The following is a 26,585-nucleotide window of genomic DNA, read 5'->3' on the forward strand; positions in this document are numbered from 1 at the left end:
TCCTTCTGCACTGTAAATTCTATGATTCTATGACCTGGCAATGTGCAATTAGATAGGGTGAATCAATCATCTCATGGTAAAGGAACCTCGAGGTGACAGCAATCATAAAAACGATAGAATTTCATATTCAGTTTGAAGGTGAGGTGTGGGTTAAAGACTAGTGTTTTAAACCTAAATTAAGGTAATTTATAAGGACGTGGAGGGAGAGTTGACTAAAGTGAACTGGGGAAATAGATTAGAAGGGACGACAGTGGCAGACTTTTAAGGAGATAATTAATAACACTCAGCAAAGATTTATCCCAGTGAGAAAGAAATGCTCTTTGGGGAGGATGCATCATCCGTGGCTCAATAAGGAACTTAGGAACAGTATCAAATTGAAAGTAACACTGTACAATTTTGTGAAGGTTAGTGGTAGGTCAGTAGATTGGACAGGTTTTAAGAAACAGCAAAGAACTAAAAAAAAAAAGAGAAAGAAAAGAATGAAAGAAAGAAAGCTAGTCGTATAGAAACAGATAGGAAGAGCTTCGACAAATACTTAAAAAAGAAAATAACAAATGTGAGTGTGAGCCTGGGGAATTCATGATGGAAAACAAAATGGCAAAAGCACTGGACAGGTATTTTGGGTCTGTCTTCACTGCAGAAGACTGAGAAAACTTCTCAAAGATATTTGAAAATCAAGAGGTGAAAGGGAAGAAGGAAATTAAATCACCATCACCAAGGAAAAAGTACGGGGAAAACTATTAAATCTAAAGACTGACAAATCCCTTGGACCTGATAGCCCGTATACCAGGATCTAAAAGAGGTGGCTACAGAGACAGGTTATGATCTTCCAAAATTCAGAATTCCGGTGGCGGCCATAAGCTGAGTGGTCACACGAAAGGTGGCACTCGACTAGGAACTTTGAATTAGACCTTTCAACCCGGCCAAACAGGCACCAAAAGTGCAAAAAGTTCCCTAAATTAACTCCCATCCACCACTGTATCAAGCAGGATCCGGACGAGCCAGAAATCAGGCCGCAAAAACAGCAAGAGCAGTGAGAGGTAAACCTTGACCTCTGAACAGGGAGACCCGCGTGACGGCCAAGAACCCACCAACGCCGACCCAGGTGATGATGGAGAAGCTGATGGAGTTCATCACGACAAAACTCCAAAGGCACAGGGACGCAACGAAAAAGGACCTCATTGCGGTGGTGGGGTCAGCAGTAGAGGCCGCGATGGCCCCCATAAAGGAGGCAATGGTCAAAGTGGAGCGGAGACTGGGGCCTAAGATGCAATGATGCGGGGCCTTGAAAAAGCTGCCACGGACCAGGGAGAGCGGATCGCCTCACTCGAAGCCGAGGTGGCAAGACTGGTCACAACTCAGAAGGTACTGAAGGGAAAGGTCGATGACCAAGCGAACAGGTCTGATAGAAATCAACCTTTTGAGTTAGCTATAGAGGAGATAGATAAAAGGTTTAATTAAAAAATTATTAAGAATAATTAATTAAATAATATTAACCATGAGAGTGAGAAAAGCTGAATGGTTGGGAATTGATCAGATAAGACTTAATTTTCACATTTTGCAAGTTATGCAAACTGCAAGGTCAAATAACAGAAAGACCCTTTGTGTTAAAGAACTAGGGTGAGGTCCCAGTTTCCATTTCCATGGTAACGACCAATCTGTCCATGGTGATAAGTTCTGGTGGGAAATTTGTTTAGCTCAGACAATGTTATGGAAAATTACTCCAAATCATTTATCTCTTAAATTGACGGACAGACGGTTCAGCCGAATTGAGTGAATTGTAAATTAGTTAAAGCCAATCACAGCTGTAAAGAGGGTGAACCTTTAAGATAGTAATCTCCTTAAAAGATCAGTTGTCGGGATGAGAAAACTCATTACGGGATCACTCTAACCTATTTTCTGAAAGCTAACCTGCTTGCTTTGCAAAATCGCCATTTTCTTCTGTTTTAAATCACTCAATCGATTTTGTACTATGCATCTTGATTTGAAGAAATTACCAAGAAATATAATTGTATTTTGAATTCAACTACTGTATTTGCTAAAGACAATCAATCTGACTAGTTTGCTGACTAGAAAGTTGGAACTTTCTAAAATTTTGTACTGAAATTGAGTTTACCAGTAGACACTAAAAGCTGACTTTTGTGAGGGCCACGAAGAATCCAGCACGAGTTTTAAGGATACAAAGTAATAACATTTATTTACAATAACATTATATATATATATATATATATATATATATATATATATATATAAATAACAGCAGCAACAACCTCCCTTGCTGCACACTCCTTCCTGCTGGTTCCTAAACTGGCCAGCTTTATTTATACTAGGAGTTTACTAATGGTTTCTCCGCCCCCTTCAATGGGGAAGTTCATACTCCCACAGGATTGTGGGATTGTCATTAGTCCCCAGCCAATGCTAAGTAGGCAGGTTATAACATCCCTCCCCCTCAAAGTCCAAGGAATCCACCAAAGACCCTGGCGAAGGAGGGCGTCGGACTCGTTTTGCCGCAGGCCGGGCACCATTTGCACACGGCGCTGCATCAGGCGGCGTGTAACGAGACGGAGACCGGCGCTTCCCTGATGAACGGCGCAACGGTTGTACATCCATGGCCCATGGGCCCGAGGATTCCCCCTCTGATGCATCCTGTGTCTCCATCTCGGAGTCAGAGTCTGCTGCCTCCGTCATGTCAGCGTCTCTATCTCCATTCGGTTCTGTAACGACCTGCGCAGGCTTCGAGTGAGGCACCAGTGGAAGATTGTGAGGACTACCTTCCCTTGTCTCTGGTCTCTGCGGCTGCAGAAATGAGCTCCGGGGGCGGGGAATCTTTTGAGGGGATGATCTTCTGGACCGAACGTGGTCTACATGTTTGTGCTGGAGACGACCCTGGGCTTGCACCTGGTAAGATATAGGGCCCGTTTGGCGAAAGATTACACCAGGAACCCACTGGGCACCACCAGCAAAATTCCGAACGAACACTGGGTCACCGGGCGCAAACTGCCGAATCGGCCGATGCCGAGAAAATCCCTGTCCCTGCCGTTCTTGTGTGCGGCGTACTTTTGCGCCAATGTCCGGGAAAACCATACTAAGGCGGGTGCAAAGTCTCCGGCCCATTAGGAGTTCTGCGGGAGCTACCCCAGTCACCGCATGGGGGGTGGTCCTCTACGTAAACAAAAAGCGAGCCAGTCTAGTGTCCATTGATCCGGAAGACTGTTTCTTTAGGCCTCTTTTGAATGTCTGCACTGCGGGCTCTGCCAACCCATTTGAAGCCGGGTGGTATGGGGCAGTGCGGATATGGCGTATGCCGTTGATCTTCGTGAACCTCGCAAATGCCTCACTCGTGAATGGAGTGCCGTTATCCGTGACCAGCACATCGGGGAGGCCATGCGTACTAAACGACAAACGCATCTTTTCAATTGTTGCGCAGGACGTTGTCCCCTGCATCTTATGCACCTCTAGCTATTTAGACTGGGCATCAATTAATAGAAGGAACATGGATCCTTGAAAAGGGCCTGCGAAATCTGCATGTAAGCGTGTCCAAGGCCACCCTGGCCATTCCCAGTGATGTAGGGGCGCGGCCAGCGGAAGCTTCTGATGCTCCTGGCAAATGGTGCAGTTTTGGGCCACCTTCTCAATGTCGGGGTCGAGGCCTGGCCACCAGACATAACTCCAGGCCAACATTTTCATTTTGGTCACACCTGGATGCCCATTGTGCAAGTCTGTTAGTATCAGCTCCTGGCCTTTTTCCAGGACAATCACACGCGTCCCCCGCAAGAGGATGCCGTCTTCCACGCTGAATTCTGACAGCTTGGAGGAAAATGCCCACAACTCACCTGGGAGCTGTCTATGCTGCCCACCGTACAGGACTATGTGCCGAACCTTTGACAGGACTGGCTCCGTCTGGGTCCACTCACGGATCTGTGATGCTGTGACAGGCAAGGTGTCCTTAACATTTAGGGTTGCAACCACCTCACCGGTCGTGGGGGTCGACATGGGGCCGGTCGATAAAGGCAATCGGCTCAGTGCGTCAGCATTTGCTATCTGCGTACCTGGTTTGTGCTCCAGAGAATACTCGTATGCAGCAAGCAACAAAGCCCAGCGCTGGATCCGTGCGGAAGCAATGGGCGGTATTGGCTTATCCTCTCTGAAAAGTCCCAGCAGAGGCTTATGATCAGTCACGATAGTGAAATGGCGGCCATACACGTACTCGTGGAAGCGTTTCACCGCAAAAACCACTGCCAGGCCCTCCTTCTCGATCTGCGCGTACTTTTTCTCCGCTGCAGTCAATGTGCGGGAGGCGAAAGCTCGGTCGCTCAGCCCCGTTCTCCATCTTGTGGGACAGGACGGCCCCAATACCATACGGGGATGCATCACATGTGACGAGCAAAGGCTTTCCAGGATCATAGTGGATTAGTAACCCAGACGACGACAATTGTTGCTTTACCCGCCGGAAAGCGGTTTCTTGCGGCTTACCCCAAACCCAGGTGTGATTTTTCTTTAGCAGAAGGTGCAAAGGGGCCAGCGTAGTTGCCAGATTGGGGAGGAACTTCCCGTAATAGTTTACGAGACCGAGAAAAGAACAAAGATGCGAAGTGTCAGTCGGGGCGGGGGCCTGTTGAATTGCACGCACCTTCTCTGCGACGGGGTGCAAACCTTTGCGGTCCACCCGATAACCTAGGTAGACTACTTCCTTTGCCTGAAATACGCACTTTGTGCGACGTAAACGGACTCCAGCCTCCAAAAGGCGTCTAAGGACAGCCTCCAGATTTTCCAAATGTTCCTGCTCCGACGTCCCTGTAATCAAAACGTCATCTAAGTAGACAGCAACACGTGGTAAACCTCTCAAAATGCCCTCCATAACAAATTGAAAAATTGCGCAGGCAGAGGATACTCCAAAGGGCAACCGTGTATATTCATACAGGCCCGGTATGTATTAATCGTTACATATGGTCGGGAGGCAGGGTCCAGCTCCAACCGCAGGTAGGCATGACTCGTATCTAATTTTGTGAACGAGAGTCCACCTGCAAGCTTCGCGTAGAGATCCTCTATGCGAGGCATTGGATATCGGTCGAGTCGGGAAGCCGTATTCACTGTAGGTTTATAGTCGCCACACAAGCGAACTGTGGCATTTGGCTTCATTACAGGTACAATTGGTGCTGCCCAGTCAGCAAAACGGACGGGCCTGATTATACCCAAACTCTCCAAACGAGTGAGCTCCCCTTCTACCGTCTCGAGCAAGGCGTAAGGCACCGGGCGCGCCCGGAAATAGCGCGGCGTGGCTCCTGGTTCGACTTGGATACGGGCTACGGCCCCTTTTATTTTCCCCAAACCAGGCTGGAATACATCTGGGTATCGTCCTAGCACCTCAGTCAACCCTTCAGAAACTGTTTGGAGGATGTGCTGCCATTGTAACCGCAAATGGCGCAACCAGTCCCGACACAACAGGCTGGGCCCATGGCCGCGCACCACGAAAAGTGGGAAACGCCCCACCTGGCGTCCATAGACAACAGGGGTCATTGTAGTTCCTGCAATGTCCAGTGGTTCCCCCGTGTAGGTGGCCAACCTGGCCTGTGAGTCGGTTAATGTAAGGGTCTGTATACCCTGCTTGATGCAGTCGAATGTCCTCTGGGCGATCACGGAGACCGCTGCACCAGTGTCCAACTCCATCTCAAGCGGGTGGCCATTGACCCGTACTGTCACCTTAATGGGGGCCACATGGGGAGCTGCCACACAATGCAACTGCAGGCAGTCGTCCTCTGTCTCCACGTCCTCAGGAGTAGTCGCCGCAGGTTCATTCACATGGAAGGTACGGCCCCTGGGCTGGTCCCAGTTTCGGTCGGAACGACGGCACCTCTGGCGCCCCCAGGACCTCAGTCCGCGACGGGGTCGGCGCCTACAAGTCTGACACGGACATGGCTCCTCATCCATTGGTTCTGGAGAAGGCTCCCTTCGGGGAGGAATGTCCGATGGCCACTGGCGTCGGTCCGGATGTTGCCTCACCCAAGGTACCGCAGGAGTGCGGGGGGACGTTTTCGGACGGAAGGGGTTGCGCCCCAAGGTATGCACTTCCATTCAGTGTAGCTCCTGCACTCCTCGTTCTGCGCTCTCTCGGGACAATACTATTTGAATGACCTGTTGAAAAGTCAATGTTGGCTCAGCTAACAACTTTCTCTGGGTGGCCGCATTGTTAATACCACAAACCAAACGGTCGCGTAACATTTCTGACAAGGTCTCACCACAGTCACAGTACTCCGCAATCCTGCGTAGCCTGGATAGAAAATCGGCAAGGGATTCTCCAGGGGTCCACTCAGCGGTATTAAACCTGTAACGCTGGACTATCGTGGACGGGGTTGGGTTAAAATGTTGCCCCACTGTATTCACAAGTTCATCAAATGTTTTGGTGTCCGGCGCAGCTGGGTACGCAAGACTCCTAATCACCCCAAACGTATGCGGGCCGCAAGCGGTGAGCAATATGACCACCTGGCGCTTGTTTTCGGTGATATTATTTGCCCGGAAATAGTAACGCATCCGTTGTGTGTACTGGTTCCAGCTTTCCAGCGCAGCATCAAAAACATCCAAACGTCCGTACAGAGGCATGGTGTAATAGAAAACAACTTCCAACCTGTATCCAACAAAAATCCAGGGAGGTGGCTTCAGCAGTGTAGACAGCTATTCACTTTAACCTTCGTCGCCAGTTTTGTGAGGGCCACGAAGAATCCAGCACGAGTTTGAAGGATACAAAGTAATAACATTTATTTACAATAACATGTATGTGTATATATATATATATATATATATATATACACACATACAACAGCAGCAGCAACTTCCCTTGCTGCACACTCCTTCCTGCTGGTTCCTAAACTGGCCAGCTTTATTTGTACTAGGAGTTTACTAATGGTTTCTCCGCCCCCCCTCATTGGGAAGCTCATACTCCCACAGGATTGTGGGATTGTCATTAGTCCCCAGCCAATGGTAAGTAGGCAGGTTATAACACTGACAAATAAAGTTTCAAATATCTTTGCCAAAAAGTACAGTCTAGAATCTCTGTTATTTGGGAACTATGAAGGGATAACACATATCCAGGGTTCCAAATAGACACAGAGATCCATCAAGGTCCCGTCGGCAAAACCTGGGGATCGTCGGGCTACTGGAGGGCACAGAAGGGAGGAACCCAACAGAGTATGTAGCATCGATGCTCGTAAAGCTGGTCGGTGAGGAAGGCTTCACCAAGCCCCCAGAGGTGGACAGGGCCCACAGGTCGCTCTGACAGAGACCCACATCTGGGAACCCACCACGGACAGTGATAGTGAGGCTCCATAGATTCCAGGAAAAAGAGCAGATCCTGAAGTGGGAAAAAGAAACATGGTCATGCAAGTGGGAAGGACACACCACCCGCTTACACCAAAACATTGGAGTGGGCCTGGCCAAGCGCCAAACAGAATTTAATGGAGACAAAACCACACTGTTCAAGAGTAAGGCGCGGTTTGGCATGCTGTACCCAACCAGACTATGGGTCACAGACCGGTGGAAAGGAACATTACTTTAACTCCCCGGAGGCGAACAAGTTCACTTGGAAGAGCGAGCTTGGGAAACAACAATGAAAGACAACAAACTAAACGTAGACTTTAATGATCCGGGGGGGGAAGAGGGGTATCTGTACTTGGGGATGTGGGGGAAGAGAACCGGACGGGGAGGTAAAAATGCAAATTTGGTTCTAGTGGAGAGTGGGAAGCTGGTGAAAACCTGGCGCGCAGGGACATGTCCACGAGGTAAGCATGGCTTACCCCACAGGAGGGAAGGGTGTAGGTCACCTGGAATGCGAGATGTCTAAACGATCCAGTGAAAAGATCCAGAGTCTTCGCCCATCTTAAAACCAGAGGGTGGACGAAGCCTTCCTGCAAGAGACATATTTGAGAGAGAAAGTCCAACTGAAGCTTAGGGATAGGAAAGAAAGGGCGGTGAGGCAGCAGCTGTTCAACTCCATATTGGAAGTAACAAAGCCAGCGGCCTGCTGGCACACCAGCTAAGGAAACAGGCTGCCTCAAGAGAGACAGCAAAGGTAAAGGACGGGAGCAGCTAGGGGCTGGTTTAGCACACTGGGCTAAATCGCTGGCTTTTAAAGCAGACCAAGGCAGGCCAGCAGCACAGTTCAATTCCCGTACCAGCCTCCCCGAACAGGCGCCGGAATGTGGCGACTAGGGGCTTTTCACAGTAACTTCATTTGAAGCCTACCTGTGAAAATAAGCAATTTTCATTCATTTCATTTCGTTAGGATGGTCACAGCCCCAAATGAGATCAACGAGGCCTTTGTAAACTTTTACCAGAGACTGTACACCTCAGAGCCCCTGGAGGGGGACTTAAGGATGAAACAGTTCCTCAATGGGTTGGGCATACCAGTTGTGAACAGGAGACAGGGACACAGACTGGAAGCACAGCTCGGGCTGGAAGAGATCATGGAATGCATTAATTCCATGCAGTCAGGAAAGGACCAGGACTAGGCGGGTTCCTGGTAGACCTCAACAAGTAATTCACAGCAGCTGTGTCAGCTGTGGCTCAGAGAGTTGCACTCTCACTTTTGAGTCACAAGGTCAAGGATTCAAACCCCACTCGTAGATTTGAGCATGGAAATTCAGGCTGCTGCCCCAGTGCAGTAATGAGGGAGTGCTGCACTGTCAGACATGCCATCCTTTGGTTGAGACATTAAACCGAGGTCCTGTCTGCTCTCCCAAGTGTGTAAAAAAAAAACATTACACAGCATTATTTTAAAGACGAACAGGCAAATCATCTCCTGCGTCCTGGATAACATTTTCCCCTTGAGCAACACTACAAAAGAGCAAATCATCGGATGTTCATCATGATGTTTGCAGGGCCTCCAGGGAAGAGTTTGGCTGCCACATGTCTTGTATTACAACAGTGACCGCATTTCAGAAGTACGTCATTGACTGCGAGGCATTTTGTGACATCCAGAGGTCAGGAAAATCTGCTAGAGAAATGCAAGTTCTTCCTTCCTAGTGGACATCAATTCTAGGAGCATCAAGCATGGCATCACTGACCCCAGGATATGGGGTAAACTGTGAAGAAAGATGCAGCCGCTGGTAGTACTGCGAGGGGGGAAAATAAGGAACTGAATTACAAAATAATCTGACTGCAAGAGTTCTCAAACCAGCCTGATTCTGTTTTACTTTAACTTTGAGAATTGTACCTGGAACTGCTAAGTCATGAATATATTCCATGAGTTTCTGCATCAGTGCATTTGTCTTTCTGATCCTGCAGCTTCCTTCACTAAGGAACTCTGGTTTTCCTAAACCAGACTCAAGAAGATATATACCGATCTACAGAACAAAACAAAAAGGTTTGTAGTCACAGTTAAAATAAACACGCAAGACATTGTCAACATAATATCAATTCAAGTGTCAGTCATGGTTCAGTTGGTAGCACTCTCATCTCAGAGTTCCACCCTAGAGCTTGAATACAAAGATTAAGGTTGTGCGGTAGTGAGGAAGCACTGCACTGCTACGGTGTCTTCTTTCAAATGAGAGGGCCCATCTCTGTGTAGAAGATCCCACAACATTACTTCGAAGAGTAGGATGTCTCAGTGTCCTCACCAATATTAATTCCTCAATCAACATCACAAGAACAAATTATCTGGTCAGCAAAGATGGGAGCATGCTTTTCATAAATTGGCTCCAGCGTTTCCGACATTACAACAATTACTACATTTGATGAAGACAAAGTACTTTATTGGTGGCAAAGCACTTTGAGACATCTGGTAGTCATGAAAAGCACCACACACAAGTCATCGCTAAGTTGCTTCCCATTAGTCGTTACAATTTCGCAACGGTCAGTTAATGGGAGCTTCGCTTTAACATCACTTGACACTGGGGAGAGCGACTAGCAATGAACCAGAGGGTCAGGAAGCACAATCAGATAGGAGCCAGCAGTAAGAGGACAATTCTGCGAGAGGAATGGGGAGCATTTGGCGAGGAGCCAGAAATAAGGGTAGCATTTGGCGAGGAGCCAGAGGATCGAGGAGCATTCGGCGAAGAGCCAGAGGGACAGGGAGCATTCGGCGAACCCCAGAGGTACAGAGATCATTCGGCGAAGAGCCAGAGGTACAGGGAGCATTCGGCGAAGAGCCAGAGGTACAGGGAGCATTCGGCAAAGAGCCAGAGGTACAGGGAGCATTCGGCGAAGAGCCAGAGGTACAGGGAGCATTCTGCGAAGAGCCAGAGGTACAGGGAGCATTCTGCGAAGAGCCAGAGGTACAGAGAGCATTTGGCGAAGAGCCAGAGGTACAGAGAGCATTCGGCTAAGAGCCAGAGGTACAGAGAGCATTCGGCGAAGAGCCAGAGGTACAGGGAGAATTCGGCGAAGAGCCAGAGGTACAGGGAACATTTGGCGAAGAGCCAGAGGGTCGAGGAACATTCGGCGAAGAGCCAGAGGGTCGAGGAACATTCGGCGAAGAGCCAGAGGGTCGAGGAACATTCGGCGAAGAGCCAGAGGTACAGAGAGCATTCGGCGAAGAGCCAGAGGTACAGGGAGCATTCGGCGAAGAGCCAAAAGGTACAGGGAGCATTCGGCAAATAGCCAGAGGTACAGGGAGCATTCGGCGAAGAGCCAGAGGTACAGGGAGCATTCTGCGAAGAGCCAGAGGTACAGGGAGCATTCGGCGAAGAGCCAGAGGTACAGAGAGCATTCGGCGAAGAGCCAGAGGTACAGAGAGCATTTGGCGAAGAGCCAGAGGTACAGGGAGAATTCGGCGAAGAGCCAGAGGTACAGGGAGCATTCGGCGAAGAGCCAGAGGTACAGGGAGCATTCGGCAAAGAGCCAGAGGTACAGGGAGCATTCGGCGAAGAGCCAGAGGTACAGGGAGCATTCTGCGAAGAGCCAGAGGTACAGGGAGCATTCTGCGAAGAGCCAGAGGTACAGAGAGCATTTGGCGAAGAGCCAGAGGTACAGAGAGCATTCGGCTAAGAGCCAGAGGTACAGAGAGCATTCGGCGAAGAGCCAGAGGTACAGGGAGAATTCGGCGAAGAGCCAGAGGTACAGGGAACATTTGGCGAAGAGCCAGAGGGTCGAGGAACATTCGGCGAAGAGCCAGAGGGTCGAGGAACATTCGGCGAAGAGCCAGAGGGTCGAGGAACATTCGGCGAAGAGCCAGAGGTACAGAGAGCATTCGGCGAAGAGCCAGAGGTACAGGGAGCATTCGGCGAAGAGCCAAAAGGTACAGGGAGCATTCGGCAAATAGCCAGAGGTACAGGGAGCATTCGGCGAAGAGCCAGAGGTACAGGGAGCATTCGGCGAAGAGCCAGAGGTACAGGGAGCATTCGGCGAAGAGCCAGAGGTACAGAGAGCATTCGGCGAAGAGCCAGAGGTACAGAGAGCATTTGGCGAAGAGCCAGAGGTACAGGGAGAATTCGGCGAAGAGCCAGAGGTACAGGGAACATTCGGCGAAGAGCCAGAGGGTCGAGGAACATTCGGCGAAGAACCAGAGATACAGAGAGCATTCGGCGAAGAGCCAGAGGTACAGGGAGCATTCGGCGAAGAGCCAGAGGGTCGAGGAACATTCGGCGAAGAGCCAGAGATACAGAGAACATTCGGCGAGGAGCCAGAGGTATAGGGAGCGATCGGCGAGGAGCCAGAGATACAGGGAGCGATCGGCGAGGAGCCAGAGCTACAGAGAGCGACCGGCGAGGAGCCAGAGATACGGGAAGCGATCGGCGAGGAGCCAGAGATACGGAGAGCGATCGGCGAGGAGCCAGAGATACGGGGAGCGATCGGCGAGGAGCCAGAGGTACGGGGAGCGATCGGCGAGGAGCCAGCGGTACTGGGAGCGATCGGCAAGGAGCCAGAGATACAGGGAGCAATCAGCGAGGAGCCAGAGATACGGGGAGCGATCAACGAGGAGCCAGAGATACGGGGAGCGATCGGCGAGGAGCCAGAGATACGGGCAGCGATCGGCGAGGAGCCAGAGATACGGGCAGCGATCGGCGAGGAGCCAGAGATACAGGGAGCGATCGGCGAGGAGCCAGAAATACGGGGAGCGACCGGCGAAGAGCCAGAGGTACGGGGAGCGATCAGCGAGGAACCAGAGATACGGGGAGCGACCGGCGAGGAGCCAAAGGTACGGGGGGTACGGGGAGCGATCGGCGAGGAACCAGATGTACGGGGAGCGATCAGCGAGGAGGCAGAGGCACGGGGAGCGATCGGCGAAGAGGCAGAGATACGGGGAGCAACCGGTAAAGAGCCAGAGATACGGGGAGCGATCGGCGAGGAGCCAGAGATACGGGGAGCGATCGGCGAAGAGCCAGAGATACGGGGAGCGATCGGCGAAGAGCCAGAGATACGGGGAGCGATCGGCGAAGAGGCAGAGATAGGGGGAGCAATCGGCGAGGAGCCAGCGGTACGGGGAGCAACCTGCGAAGACCCAGAGATACGGGGAGCAATCGGCGAGGAGCCAGAGATACGGGGAGCGATCAACGAGGAGCCAGATATACGTGGAGCGATCGGCGAGGTGCCAGCGGTACGGGGAGCGATCAGCGAGGAGCCAGAGATACAGGGAGCGATCGGCGAGGAGCCAGAGCTACAGAGAGCGACCGGCGAGGAGCCAGAGATACGGGAAGCGATCGGCGAGGAGCCAGAGATACGGAGAGCGATCGGCGAGGAGCCAGAGATACGGGGAGCGATCGGCGAGGAGCCAGAGGTACGGGGAGCGATCGGCGAGGAGCCAGCGGTACTGGGAGCGATCGGCAAGGAGCCAGAGATACAGGGAGCGATCAGCGAGGAGCCAGAGATACGGGGAGCGATCGACGAGGAGCCAGAGATACGGGGAGCGATCGGCGAGGAGCCAGAGATACGGGCAGCGATCGGCGAGGAGCCAGAGATACGGGCAGCGATCTACGAGGAGCCAGAGATACGGGATGCGATCTACGAGGAGACAGAGATACGGGATGCGATCTACGAGGAGCCAGAAATACGGGGAGGGATCGGCGAGGAGCCAGAGATACGGGAAGTGATCGGCGAGGAGCCAGAGATACGGGAAGCGATCGGCGAGGAGCCAGAGATACGGGGAGCGATCGGCGAGGAGCCAGAGATACAGGGAGCGATCGGCGAGGAGCCAGCGGTACGGGGAGCGATCGGCGAGGAGCCAGAGATACGGGGAGCGATCGGCGAGGAGCCAGAGATACGGGGAGCGATCGGCGACGAGCCAGAGATACGGGGAGCGACCGGCGAGGAGCCAGAGGTACGGGGAGCGATCGGCGAGGAGCCAGAGATACGGGGAGCGATCGGCGAGGAGCCAGAGATACGGGGAGCGATCGGCGAGGAGCCAGAGATACGGGGAGCGATCGGCGAGGAGCCAGAGATACGGAGAGCGATCGGCGAGGAGCCAGAGATACGGGGAGCGATCGGCGAGGAGCCAGAGATACGGGGAGCGATCGGCGAGGAGCCAGAGATACGGGGAGCGATCTGCGAGGAGCCAGAGATACGGGGAGCTATCGGTGAGGAGCCAGAGATACGGGGAGCAACCGGCGAAGAGCCAGAGGCATGGGGAGCAACCGGCGAGGAGCCAGAGATACGGGGAGCGATCGGCGAGGAGCCAGAGATACGGGGAGCGATCGGCGAGGAGCCAGAGATACGGGGAGCGACCGGCGAGGAGCCAGAGATACGGGGAGCGACCGGCGAGGAGCCAGAGACACGGGGAGCGACCGGCGAGGAGCCAGAGATACGGGGAGCGATCGGCGAGGAGCCAGAGATACGGGAAGCGATCGGCGAGGAGCCAGAGATACGGGGAGCGATCGGCGAGGAGCCAGAGATACGGGGAGCGATCGGCGAGGAGCCAGAGATACGGGAAGCGATCGGCGAGGAGCCAGAGATACGGGAAGCGATCGGCGAGGAGCCAGAGATACGGGGAGCGATCGGCGAGGAGCCAGAGATTACGGGGAGCGTTCGGCGAGGAGGCAGAGGTAAGTAGAGAGTGATAGCATTTTTAAAAATATTTTTAAATGTACTTAATTTTAAAAGTTACATCTTTTGTGAAAGTAGGAATTTAGCAACATAGTGTTCCTTATAGCCTACAATGTTTCAATGCTTTTCTCCCCCCTGACAGGAAGTGCCCTACAGAATCTAACTTTTCAATTGGTTATAATGGGAAAGTCTTATCCACCTAATGTTGTTTCATTTAGAGTTACACTTTTCAAGAACTCAACTACAACGTGAAGTGAAGAATTACTGCACAAGTCTTTCTTTCAAGAACTTTATTGATCACTGGTTCAGTCCCAGCTGCAGTGTTGGGTTCACTTCTGGGCACTACGCTTTAGGATGGAGGTCAGGACCTTGGAAAGAATAAACGAGGAGATTTACTGGAATGGTACCAGAGAAGGGATTTTGATAGAATCGATATGGAGAAACTGTTTCCGGTGGAAAGGGAATTGGTAACCAGAGGAGACCAGCATGGTAATACAGTGGCTAGCACTGTGCCTTCACAGCGCCAGGGTTCCAGGTACGATTCCCCGCTGGGTCACTGTCTGTGTCGGAGTCTGCACATTCTTCCCGTGTCTGCGTGGGTTTTCACCGGGTGCTCCAGTTTCTAGTCTGTGCTTGAGACAACACGATCAGCAACTGTTTACCACCCCACTAATATCTCCAATTGCTGAAATTTTCAGTTTATATAGAACAAGTTAACCCAGTGTAGTTGTTGGATCTAATTGCACTTTTGAGAAGGACTAAATGTATCTCATCAGGAGAATTGCTTGTAACCAAGAGCAAGCAGAAGATAGGATGTGTGCTGGGCAGGGTGCAAACTGCAGACAAGATGTGACTAGAGCCAGCCCATGGATCAAGCAGTTGGGCTGCTTGTGCAGAATCAAAGGACAATTTGTATATGGTGCCCTCAGGGATCAACAGCGAATTCAGAAAAAACTTTGTACTCAAAGAGTGGTGAGAATGTGGAACTCGCTCCCAAGGAGTAGTTCAGAATAGCAGAGATGCATTTAAGGAAAGCTAGAAAATGACAAATAAGGAGGTCTTATAGCGGAGTAAAGAGCGTCCTTGCCTCTGAGCCAGAAGCTTAAGGTTCAAGTCCCACCCCAGGACTTGATGGCCAAGGAAGGTGGCCAAACAGGGTTGAGGGTCAACCTGAAAATCTAGCGAACACAAATGGCAAGTGGTCAGAGCGAGAGAGATTCCTGGTCAGCCATGTGATGGAAAGAAGGGTGGGAGCCTCTATTATCACAGTCTACACGGTGCATGGAAAGGTGCAGGTTGCCACAGCAATCGGACTCCCCGAAGGAACTGTAACACACCACCACACCAGTAAAGTGCACCAGGGAAAAAGGTATAGGTAGGATATGTTGATAGCATTAGAATGAACAAGATTGGGAGGAGGCACGTGTTGTGCAAAAAACACCAATATGGGCTTGTAAAGGCTGAGTGGTCAGTTCCTGTGATCTTCGTACTTCACGTTAGAAAAGAGCACAAGACACTTCACAGGAGCATTGCCAAATAAAATTTGCACTCGTTATTAGGAATGCTCAAATGGATTTTAAGAACGGATGGCTAGGTGGAGAGTTTTAGGAGGGCCTAGACAGCTGAAAGCATAGCTGTCAATGGTGGAGTAATGAAAACTGGACGTGTACAAGAGGCCAGGAATAGAGAAGTACAGAGAGTTGGAGGAGGTTACAGAGGAAGCAATGGAGAGATCTGAAAACAAAGGGTGAGAATTTAAAAATGAAGGCATTGTCAAACTAGGAACCAACGTAGGTCAGTGAGCACAGGGTTTATAGAGAGTTAAAATTTAATGCAAGTTTGGTTACGAACAGCATGAATCAAAGCAGAGCAAAACTGGCTCAGAAGGTTGTCTGTGATCAGATATATCATTCAGGCGTACATTGTTAATTAGATGATATGTCACTAACTCCGCATTGTAGATAGTGCCATTGTAAACTGTTCCATCAGTGTCCACACTTCTCTCTGTAATATTTCTACACACTGCTGAGATTAACAAATGCTTGAAACCCTATTTTCACTGATTTAATTGTTTGCACCAAAGGAATACAGCTCATGTTGTCTGTCCCAGCAAATAAGCAACTAACAGCAGGAAGTGAGGGCCAGTGATGGTGGAAGAAACCTGTCCATAAGGTTCTGCAAAGTAATGACCTCTTTTGCTTTTGGATGCTTGAAAAGCTGATTTGAACCTTTGAGCCATTTCACTTTGTGTGAAATAGGTAGAACTTTTTAAATCAGTACATTTGAACTGATTAAACTAATTAATAAATTAATTAAAAGTGCTTTTCTAATTGGCTCCGATAGATTATAGAATCAATCTCATGCAGGAGGCGGCCATTCAGCCCAACTAGTCTGCACCAATCCTTGGACAGAGCACTCTACCTAGGCCCACGTCCCCACCATATCCCCATAACCCAGTAACCCCACCTAACCTTTTGGACACTAAGGGGTAATTTAGCATGGCCAATCCACCTAACCTGCACATCTTTGGACTGTGGGAGGAAATGTCGGAGCACCCGGAGGAAACCCACGCAGACACAGGGAGAATGTGCAAACTTCACACAGTCGCCAGAGGATGGAATTGAACCCGGGTCCCTAGTAACAGCATTCAACACCTTTACCAATACAGATAGCCGTCAGTGGTAAGGGGTGGCATCGTAGCACAGTGGTTAGCACTGTTGCTTCACAGTACCAGGGTCCCAGGTTCGATTCCCGGCTTGGATTCACGGTCTGTGTGGAGTCTGCACGTTCTCCCAGTGTCTGCGTGGGTTTCCTCTGGGTGCTACGGTTTCCTCCCACAAGTCCCGAAAGACGGGCTTGTTAGGAGAATTGAAGATTCTGAATTCTCCCTCAATGTACCCGAACAGGCGCCCAAGTGTGGGGATTTTCACAGTAACTTCATTGCAGTGTTAATGTAAGCATACTTATGACAATAATAAAGATTATTATTAATTATGGACTGGTGGGAGTGAACTGGATTGTACCTCCATCTGATGCAACCGCTAGTGGCTGTCAGCCACCACTGATTTTTGAGCTTCTGGTGTCATATTTCAATTTTCTGACTGGATGTTTATCCATGGTGTAGATACTGAGCAAATCAGATGTCAGTGAGAAAAAAAGATTCACTTCCATTCACTTTGAGAGCTTCCTGCCTCAGCCTTTATTGGCAATTCTAGCCAAACTAGAAAATCACCAACTGGAAAGGTGGAAAAAAACACTTGCCCAATCAAGAAGACTCAATGGTCATTGCAATGGACAACATTTTATTGGAAGAATCAACATTTTATTGGAATAGTTAAATACCTTCAGTGTTTGACAGTCTTCAATGTCCTTTTGGAACAATCCAAGTATGTTCTTTTTCTGAAGCCAAATTATGTCCTCCAGCATATTATAACTGAGTGAAGTTCTCACAGAGCTCACAAATTCTTCACGGCCATCACTCTCAAAATCGTCACCTTTCCTCCTGGCTGAAACTTGCAGCTGATCATCAGCACTGGTCTTCATTAAGCATATACTAAGAGAACAGAGCTTCTCTGGAAACATTTGCCCTGATGGAAGTTGAAGGGTGAATACGTCCAGCAGCGCTCGCCACTCTTCATTCGCGTGGCTTGGGGAGACTGCAAGACGGAGTTGGGTGATGGCAGTTGATGGAAGAGGACTTTCTCCATCCTCAACCACAATCAACGTTTCGTCCAGTTTCGGGCTGCTATCCAGCAGTGGGTCTACCTGTCCTACTTCTCCTGGGAAACTCGTGCCCACAGCCGAAGGATTATTGCTGTTGGGTGGTGGTACAAGTGGATGTGGCTCCTTCAAGTCTTCGCACATGTTCCAGCTCAGCTTTTTCTTAGTTTCCTCATCTACCCGCACTGGGGCTGTGCGCTTCCTTCTGTTGCTCATTGTACCAGAAGCTTTGTGCAGGTTCACAGCTGCAACAAAAAACAAGAATATGAAGAGTATTTCCAACAAAAAGCTGGCATGAAGCATTTGTATTGCTCGGAGCCTTTCGTTAGGAATATAGGTCAGGAGGAGGCCTTTCAACTCCTGTTAAACCGTTCAATTAGGTCAGCACTGATTGGTTTCTCAATGTATCTGCCTTGGCTCTGTAGCTTTGCTAAATAGGGGTGTTATCAATCTCAGTTCTAAGATTTTCAATTGACTTCAAGCTTCTACTTTTTGTTTCAGCCTGGGAGTCAAGGGAGGACTGGCACAAGGTGATGGGGAAGAGATTTTCACATTTCCACTACACTATGCGTGAAGACGTGCTTCCTGATTTTGCCCTGAGCTCCCCAGCTCGGATTTGTTCTGGATTTCCCCACCAGAGGTAAATAGTTTCACTCGATCAATAATTTAAACACCACAATCGATTGCGCTTTAATCTTCTAAACTCAAAAGAGTATACAAGCCTAGTCTATGCAACCTGCCCTGAAAATTTAACCCTTTTAGTCACAGCGTCATTCAAGTTACAGTACACCTGTTACTGATGGCTATTTTCTTTCCATACTCCTTAAAGAGATGCTGAAGCTACAGACACTTAGCAGATGACACAGGGCAGCATGGTAGCACACTGGTTAACACTGACTTCACAGCGCCAGGGTCCCAGGTTCGATTACACACTGGGTCACTGTCTGTGCGGAGTCTGCATGTTCTCCACGTGGCTGCGTGGATTTCCTCCGGGTGCTCCAGTTTCCTCCCACACTCCAAAGACGTGCAGGTTAGGTGGATTGGACATGCTAAATTGCCCTTAGTGTCCAAAAAGGTTTGGGGGTTATGGGATAGGGTGGAAGTGAGGGCTTAAGTGGGTCGGTGCAGACTCAATGGGCCGAATGGCCTCCTTCTGCACTGTATGTTCTATGAAAAGCACAAACAGCAAACGTTAAGTGCCATAGGGACTTGGCATTGGGAGAATGTAGCATCAGCTTGTAAACCTTCCAGTTGAGTGATAGAGCTAGAGCCGACAAGAGTGAGATGCAATTGATTTGGTTCAGATAAAAGCTTGATGATGGATAGTTTGGAACCTTCAATCGGAGGCAAAGAATGTCTCCAGCTACATTATGATTTCCTAGGCTAATAAACAAATTGACTATTATTTTGCAACGCTTAAAATTTATCTTAGAAAAGAATAATTTAGATCAGATAGTTTCCATTTTTTAGATGTAATTAATTCACCAACTTTTAGCTTTTCAGTTTGACTGCTAGGACTTTGGGCTTACAAAGTACTGGTAGTGCTGTTCAAATTGGAAAGGACTTTAAGCTCAACAAATGGAAAGAAATATATATCTTGGACGGCACTGAGGTCCCAGGATCGATCCCGGCTCTGGGTTACTGTCCCTGTGGAGTTTGCACATTCTCCCCGTGTTTGTGTAGGTTTCGTCCCCACAACACAAAGATGTGCAGGATAGGTGGAGTGGCCATGCTAAATTGACCCTTAATTAGAAGAAAAAGAATTGGGTACTTAAATTTTTTTTAAAATATTACACATTTGACTTGGTCAATGACGGTGAAGTTGGCTGCTTTTTACCTTAATTCCATCGACCCACTTTGGTTCCAAAATCCTCAATACCCATGGCTAGCAAAACTCCACTGATTTCGGATTTAAAATAATTAAGTGAGCTGGCATTGTTATTGGAGAGTCTGCCACCTTTTGCATGACTAAGTAATTCCTAACTTCATTTCTCAAAGGACTGGCTTTGATTTTCCAATTATATCCATTTATCCTAGGCTTCTCACTAGTGGGGAAAAAAATAGTTCCACTGTTTACCCTATCAGTTGCTTTTAAAAATCCAAAAAGCTTCAATCAAAACACTATTTAAACTTCTGTTTTCAAGGGACTACAAGCCCAGTTCATGTAATCCCACTTTATTATTTAACCTTCGAGCCAAGGTATTATTCTGGTGAATATACACTGCACTCACTTCCAAGTTCCGATGTCCAGAACCATGTACAGTCTAATCAGGGCTTTTATAACTATCAAAAATGTCCTTCACTTTATATGCTAACCCTTTAGTTGTCTTTTGATTTTTTTTGTACCGGACTACTGCATTTTAGTGTTCTGTATATATATGGACCCCAATCACTTTGGACCACAATTGTTTCTAACTTTTCACCATTAAATATTAAGTATTTTCACCATGGGTATTAAGGATTTTGGAACCAAAGTGGGTCGATGGAATTAAGGTAAAAATCAGCCAACTTCACCGTCATTGACCAAGTCAAATGTGTAACTGTTTTTCTAAATGCAAGTACCCAATTCTTTTTCTTCTAATTAAGAGGCAATTTAGCATGGCTAATCCACCTATCCCGCACATCTTTGTGGGGGCGAAACCCACGCAAAGACGGGGAGAATGCACAAACTCCACAGGGACAGTGACCCAGAGCCAGGATCGATCCTGGGACCTCAGCGCCGCCCAAGATATATATTTCCTTCCATTTGTTGAGCTTAAAGTCTTTTCCAATTTGAACAACACTACCAGTACTTTGTAAGTCCAAGGTCCTAGCAGTCAAACTGAAAAGCTAAAAGTTGGTGAATTAATTACATTTAAAAAAATGGAAACTATCTGAGCTAAATTATTCTTTTCTAAGATAATTTAAGTGTTGCAAAATAATAGTCAACTTGTTCATAAGCCTAAGAAATCATAATGTAGCTGGAGACATTATGTGCCTCCGATTGAAGGCTTCAAAACTAATCATCATCAAGCTTTCATCTGAACCAAATCAATTGCATCTCACTCTTGTTGGCTCTAGCTCTACCACTCAACTGTAAGGTTTACAAGCTGATGCTACATTCTCCCAATGCCAAGTCCCTATGGCACTTAACGTTTGCTGTTTGTGCTTTTCATAGAACATACAGTGCAGAAGTAGGCCATTCGGCCCATTGAGTCTGCACCGACCCACTTAAGCCCTCACTTCCACCCTACCCCCATAACCCAAAAAACCCTCGTGCTATCCTGCCTTAGTCCAAAATGTGCATGACTTCACACTTACCTGAACTGAAATCCATCTGCCACAGTATAACTTAACCTATCAGTGGCTCTTGATAATTTTATGCTACTTCCTCCATTACTTAAAATACCAGTAATTTCCATCATCAGCAAATGCTGATACATAACTCTCTATTGTGTTGGCCAAGTCAAGTAAATATAACAAATAGTTAAAGGTTCACCACAGATTTTTGTGGGACACCACAAGTTACCACATACATGAAAGTAGAACTGCTGCTAATTGCTTTGTCTTGCTGAGGTTGGGCTGAACATTTCATCTTTTAGCCTATTTCAACTAATTCAAAATTCTCTTTTGCATTAAAATATAATCTGGACAGCACAGTGATTAGCACGGCTGCATCACGGCGCCGAGGCCCCAGGTTTGATCCCTGCCCCAGGTCACTGTCTGTGTGGAGTTTCCAGATTCTCCCCCTGTCTGCATGGGTCTCACCCCCACAACCCAAAAATGTGCAGGGTAGGAGGATTGGCCACGCTAAATTGCCCCTTAATTGGAAAAAAAAAGAATTGGGCACTTTAAATTTTAAAAAAAGAATCACTTTATCCAATTAGTTGAATTGAGCAATACACGAAAGACACGAAAACAGAATTTAGTGCTCAAAAGAGGATAATCGGAATCAAAAACGTTTAAACCCTGGGTGTTTCTTTATCAAACAATTAGGAGGTTCATCTTTATCTTTCTCTCATAACGTTAAGCAAATAATTACAGCTTCAATAGTTTAAATTTACTTAATCTGAAACAGAATTGCCCTCCAGTTTATTGGAAGTCAGTTGGAAAAGCAAAGATTCTCAGAAATCCTGTTACATGGCGGGGATCGGCACAGCCTCCCGTCTTCAGTGAGGGAATCCTATTGATACATACTGGGAACTCGTGGCCATGAAACACACTCAGACGGCATCATCACCTTGTAGCTGCTAACAGTGAAAACTGTAGGGGAGAAAATCCAGTTAATTCAAGCATAGGTTTTGCTGACATTATTTCTCATCATAGTTTTCGGGTAGAAACCATATCCTAATAGAACAGGCAGGACTGAGGGCCCAAAACAGAGGATGATTTTTTACTGAATTTACAATAGCTGTGGCTGGTTTGCTTCCATTATTTCTTTTCTAAGAAATTTCCATGTGGTTAAATTTCAATTCTTCAATTTAAATGGCAATTCGGGGCAGCACGGTAACACAAGTGGATAGCACTGTGGCTTCACAGCGCCGGAGTCCCAGGTTCGATTCCCCGCTGGGTCACTGTCTGTGCGGAGTCTGCACGTTCTCCCAGTGTCTGCGTGGGTTTCCTCCGGGTGCTCCGGTTTCCTCCCACAGTCCAAAGATGTGCAGGTTAGGTGGATTGGCCATAATAAATTGCCCTTAGTGACCAAAAAAGGTTAGGAGGGGTTATTGGGTTATGTGGATAGGGTGGAAGTGAGGGCTTACGTGGGTCGGTGCAGACTCGATGGGCCGAATGGCCTCCTTCTGCACTGTATGTTCTATGTTCTAATTAATATAAACACACAAAAAATCAAGTAGAGAAAGGAATAAATTAGCCTGGAATTGCATATTAAGTGCAAGAAATTTGGATAAATTAAATTTGAATTGTTTGAATAAAATAAATTAACTTGTGCTAAATAGCAATTAAAACAAATGAACCAGAAAACTGCAGATATGTTAACCATCATTTCCCAAAGCTCTTTAGATTAATGAATTGCGTCTTTGGATTGGTTATTGATTTATGAGACTAAACCTGGAAACTACACATCTGTCAGGTGTGGGAAATTTCCTAGAAATTACAGTCAGATCAACATTACATTTATATAGAAACTTACACTCTTTGTTACATCCTGGAGCATTTTCCAAGACTTGAAAGTACTTCTGATGCGAAGTGTAATCACTGTTGTTTTGTAAGTAAGCATAGCAGCCAATCTGCATACAGCAAGATCCCAAACTACAGAAGAATTGAATAATCTGCAAATAGTCTACTGTTGGTGACATTGATTCAGAGATAAATTTTGGCCTGGACAATGAACAGTAAGTCTTGCCCTTAACTCAACAGTGCCATAGGACGTCTATTTCATCATTCTTGGCTTAATGTTTTAACCAAACGACTGCAGCCCCAACAATGAGGCAACAAGTTACCACCAACACGTCACCTGTTCCACCAGAGGCCCAAACATCCTGGACCACTGCTACTCAAATATCAAACATGCCTTCCGCTCTATCGCCCGCCCACACTTTGGCAAATCTGACCACAAGGTTTGCTCATGCTCCCAGCTTATAAGCAAAAACTGAAGGGGGAGAATCCGTCAGAGAAAGTCGTGTATTGTTGGTCTGAGGAATCGGATAATCTCCTACGGTCAATATTTAAAAACTCTGCGACCAGCCTGAACGTGTACGGCACTACAGTAACTGACTTCATTAGTAAGTGTGTAGAAGACTGTGTGCCAAAGAAACAAATCCGCGTGTATCCCAACCGGAAACCCTGGATGAACAGGGATAGCCACTGCTTGCTGAAGTCTAGGTCTGAGGCGTTCAAGTCAGGCGACCCTGACCTATACAAGAAAGCCAGATATGATCTAAAGAAATCCATCAAAGATGCCAAAAGACAGTACCGGACCAAGCTCGAGACCCAGGCTAGCCACACGGACCCCCGCCGTCTATGGCAAGGTCGGCAAGACATAACGGGCTACAAGATGAAGGCATGTAAAATTGCCGGCTCCGATGCACCCCTCCCTGATGAGCTCAACGCATTCTATGTCCGCTTTGAGCAAGAGATCAGCAAGAGTGAGCCCTCCACCCCAGAAGCCTCGGATGAACTTGTATCTGAGATCACCATTGCAGACGTCAGAGCAGCCTTCTCGAAGGTCAACCCTCGGAAAGCCACTGGCCCGGATGGGGTACCCGGACGAGCACTCAGGTCTCGCGTGGATCAGCTGGCGGGGGTATTCGCAGACATCTTAAATCTCTCTTTACAACAATCTGAGGTCCCTATCTGCTTCAAGCAGACGACCATCATCCCTGTACTAAAGAAAAGCCAAGCAGTGTGCCGTAATGACTATCGTCCAGTGGCTCTGAAATCCATCATCATGAAGTGCTTCAAAAGATTAGTCATGGCACGAATCAACTCCAGCCTCCCAGATTGCCTTGATCCACTACAGTTCGCCTACCGCTGCAACAGGTCCACAGCAGACGCCATGTCCATGGCCCTGCACTCTACCCTGGACCACCTAGATAACAAAGACACCTATGTCAGACTCCTATTTATTGACTACAGCTCAGCCTTCAACACCATCATTCCTACGAAACTCATCTCCAAACGCCATGGCCTTGGCCTCGGCTCCTCCCTCTGCGACTGGATCCTAAACTTTCTAACCCACAGGCCACAATCAGTAAAGATAGGTAACAACATCATCCTCAACACCGGTGCCCCACAAGGCTGTGTCCTCAGCCCCCTACTATATTCCTATTATACATCTATGACTGTGTGGCCAAATTCCTCCCCAACTCGATTTTCAAATTTGCTGATGACATAAGAACTAGGAGCAGGAGTAGGCCATCTGGCCCCTCGAGCCTGCTCTGCCATTCAATGAGATCATGGCTGATCTTTTGTGGACACAGCTCAACTTTCCGGCCCGAACACCATCACCCTTAATCCCTTTATTCGTCAAAAAACTATCTATCTTTATCTTAAAAACATTTAATGAAGGAGCCTCTACTGCTTCACTGGGCAAGGAATTCCATAGATTCACAACCCTTTGGGTGAAGAAGTTCCTCCTAAACTCAGTCCTAAATCTACTTCCCCTTATTTTGAGGCTATGCCCCCTAGTTCTGCTTTCACCCGCCAGTGGAAACAACCTGCCCGCATCTATCCTATCTATTCCCTTCATAATTTTGTATGTTTCTATAAGATCCCCCCTCATCCTTCTAAATTCCAACGAGTACAGTCCCAGTCTACTCAACCTCTCCTCGTAATCCAACCCTTTCAGCTCTGGGATTAACCTAGTGAATCTCCTCTGCACACCCTCCAGTGCCAGTACGTCCTTTCTCAAGTAAGAAGACCAAAACTGAACACAATACTCCAGGTGTGGCCTCACTAACACCTTATACAATTGCAGCATAACCTCCCTAGTCTTAAACTCCATCCCTCTAGCAATGAAGGACAAAATTCCATTTGCCTTCTTAATCACCTGTTGCACCTGTAAACCAACTTTCTGCGACTCATGCACTAGCACACCCAGGTCTCTCTGCACAGCAGTATGTTTTAATATTTTATTTAAATAATAATCCCTTTTGCTGTTATTCCTACCAAAATGGATAACCTCACATTTGTCAACATTGCATTCCATCTGCCAGACCCTAGCCCACTTAGCCTATCCAAATCCCTCTGCAGACTTCCAGTATCCTCTGCACTTTTTGCTTTGCCACTTATCTTAAGTGTCGTCTGCAAACTTGGACACATTGCCCTTGGTCCCCAACTCCAAATCATCTATGTAAATTGTGAACCGTTGTGGGCCCAACACTGATCCCTGAGGGACTCCACTAGCTACTGATTGCCAACTAGAGAAACACCCATTAATCCCCACTCTTTGCTTTCTATTAATTAACCAATCCTCTATCCATGCTACTACTTTCCCCTTAATGCCATGCATCTTTATCTCATGCAGCGATGGGCTGAATGGCCTCCTTCTGCTCTGTAAATTCTATGATAAAAAACCTTTTGTGTGGCACCTTGTCAAAGGATTTCTGGAAATCCAGATATACCACATCCATTGGCTCCCTGTTATCTACCGCACTGGTAATGTCCTCAAAAAATTCCACTAAATTAGTTAGGCACGACCTGCCCTTTATGAACCCATGCTGCGTTTGCCCAATGTGACAATTTCCATCCAGATGCCTCACCATTTCTTCCTTGATGATAGATTCCAGCATCTTCCCTACTACCGAAGTTAAGTTCACTGGCCTATAATTGCCCGCTTTCTGCCTACCTCCTTTTTTAAACAGTGGTGTCACGTTTGCTAATTTCCAGTCCGCCGGGACCACCCCAGAGTCTAGTGAATTTTGGTAAATTAGCCCTAGTGCATTTGCAATTTCCCTAACCATCTCTTTTAGATGACACCACCGTAGTAGGTCGGATTTCAAACAATGACGAGACAGAGTACAGGAATGAGATAGAGAATTTGGTGAACTGGTGCGACGATAATAACCTCTCCCTCAATGTCAACAAAATGAAGGAAATTGTCACTGACTTCAGGAAACGTAGTGGAGAACATGCCCCTGTTTACATCAATGGGAACAAAGTAGAAAGAGTCGAGAGCTTCAAGTTTTTAGGTGTACAGATCACCAGCAACCTGTCCTGGTCCCCCCATACCGACACTACAGTTAAGAAAGCCCACCAACGACTCTACTTTCTCAGAAGACAAAGGAAATTTGGCATGTCAGATACGACCCTCACCAACTTCTACAGATCACCATAGAAACCATTCTTTCTGGTTGTATCACAGCTTGGTATGGAGCCTGCTCTGCCCAAGACCGCAAGAAACTACAAAAGGTCGTGAAAGTAGCCCAGTTCATCACGCAAACCAGCCTCCCATCCATTGA

At 48.0% G+C, this 26,585-nt stretch overlaps 1 protein-coding gene across 2 annotated transcripts in view; it reads right to left on the reverse strand.

Annotated features, from left to right (window-relative positions):
* Nucleotides 1-26,585, reverse strand: part of shprh (SNF2 histone linker PHD RING helicase) — a 169,310-nt gene that overhangs the window by 141,269 nt on the left and 1,456 nt on the right. For both annotated transcript variants that reach the window (XM_072498445.1, XM_072498444.1), the window contains exons 2-3: nt 17,311-17,933; nt 9,206-9,335 (exon numbers count right to left, since the gene is read on the reverse strand). In XM_072498445.1, the coding sequence (XP_072354546.1) occupies nt 9,206-9,335; nt 17,311-17,904 (724 nt within the window). In that variant the 5' untranslated portion in view covers nt 17,905-17,933. The remainder of the gene's footprint in view (nt 1-9,205; nt 9,336-17,310; nt 17,934-26,585) is intronic.

Source organism: Scyliorhinus torazame, chromosome 4 (genome assembly GCF_047496885.1).
Source record: "Scyliorhinus torazame isolate Kashiwa2021f chromosome 4, sScyTor2.1, whole genome shotgun sequence".
Lineage (NCBI taxonomy): Eukaryota > Metazoa > Chordata > Chondrichthyes > Carcharhiniformes > Scyliorhinidae > Scyliorhinus > Scyliorhinus torazame.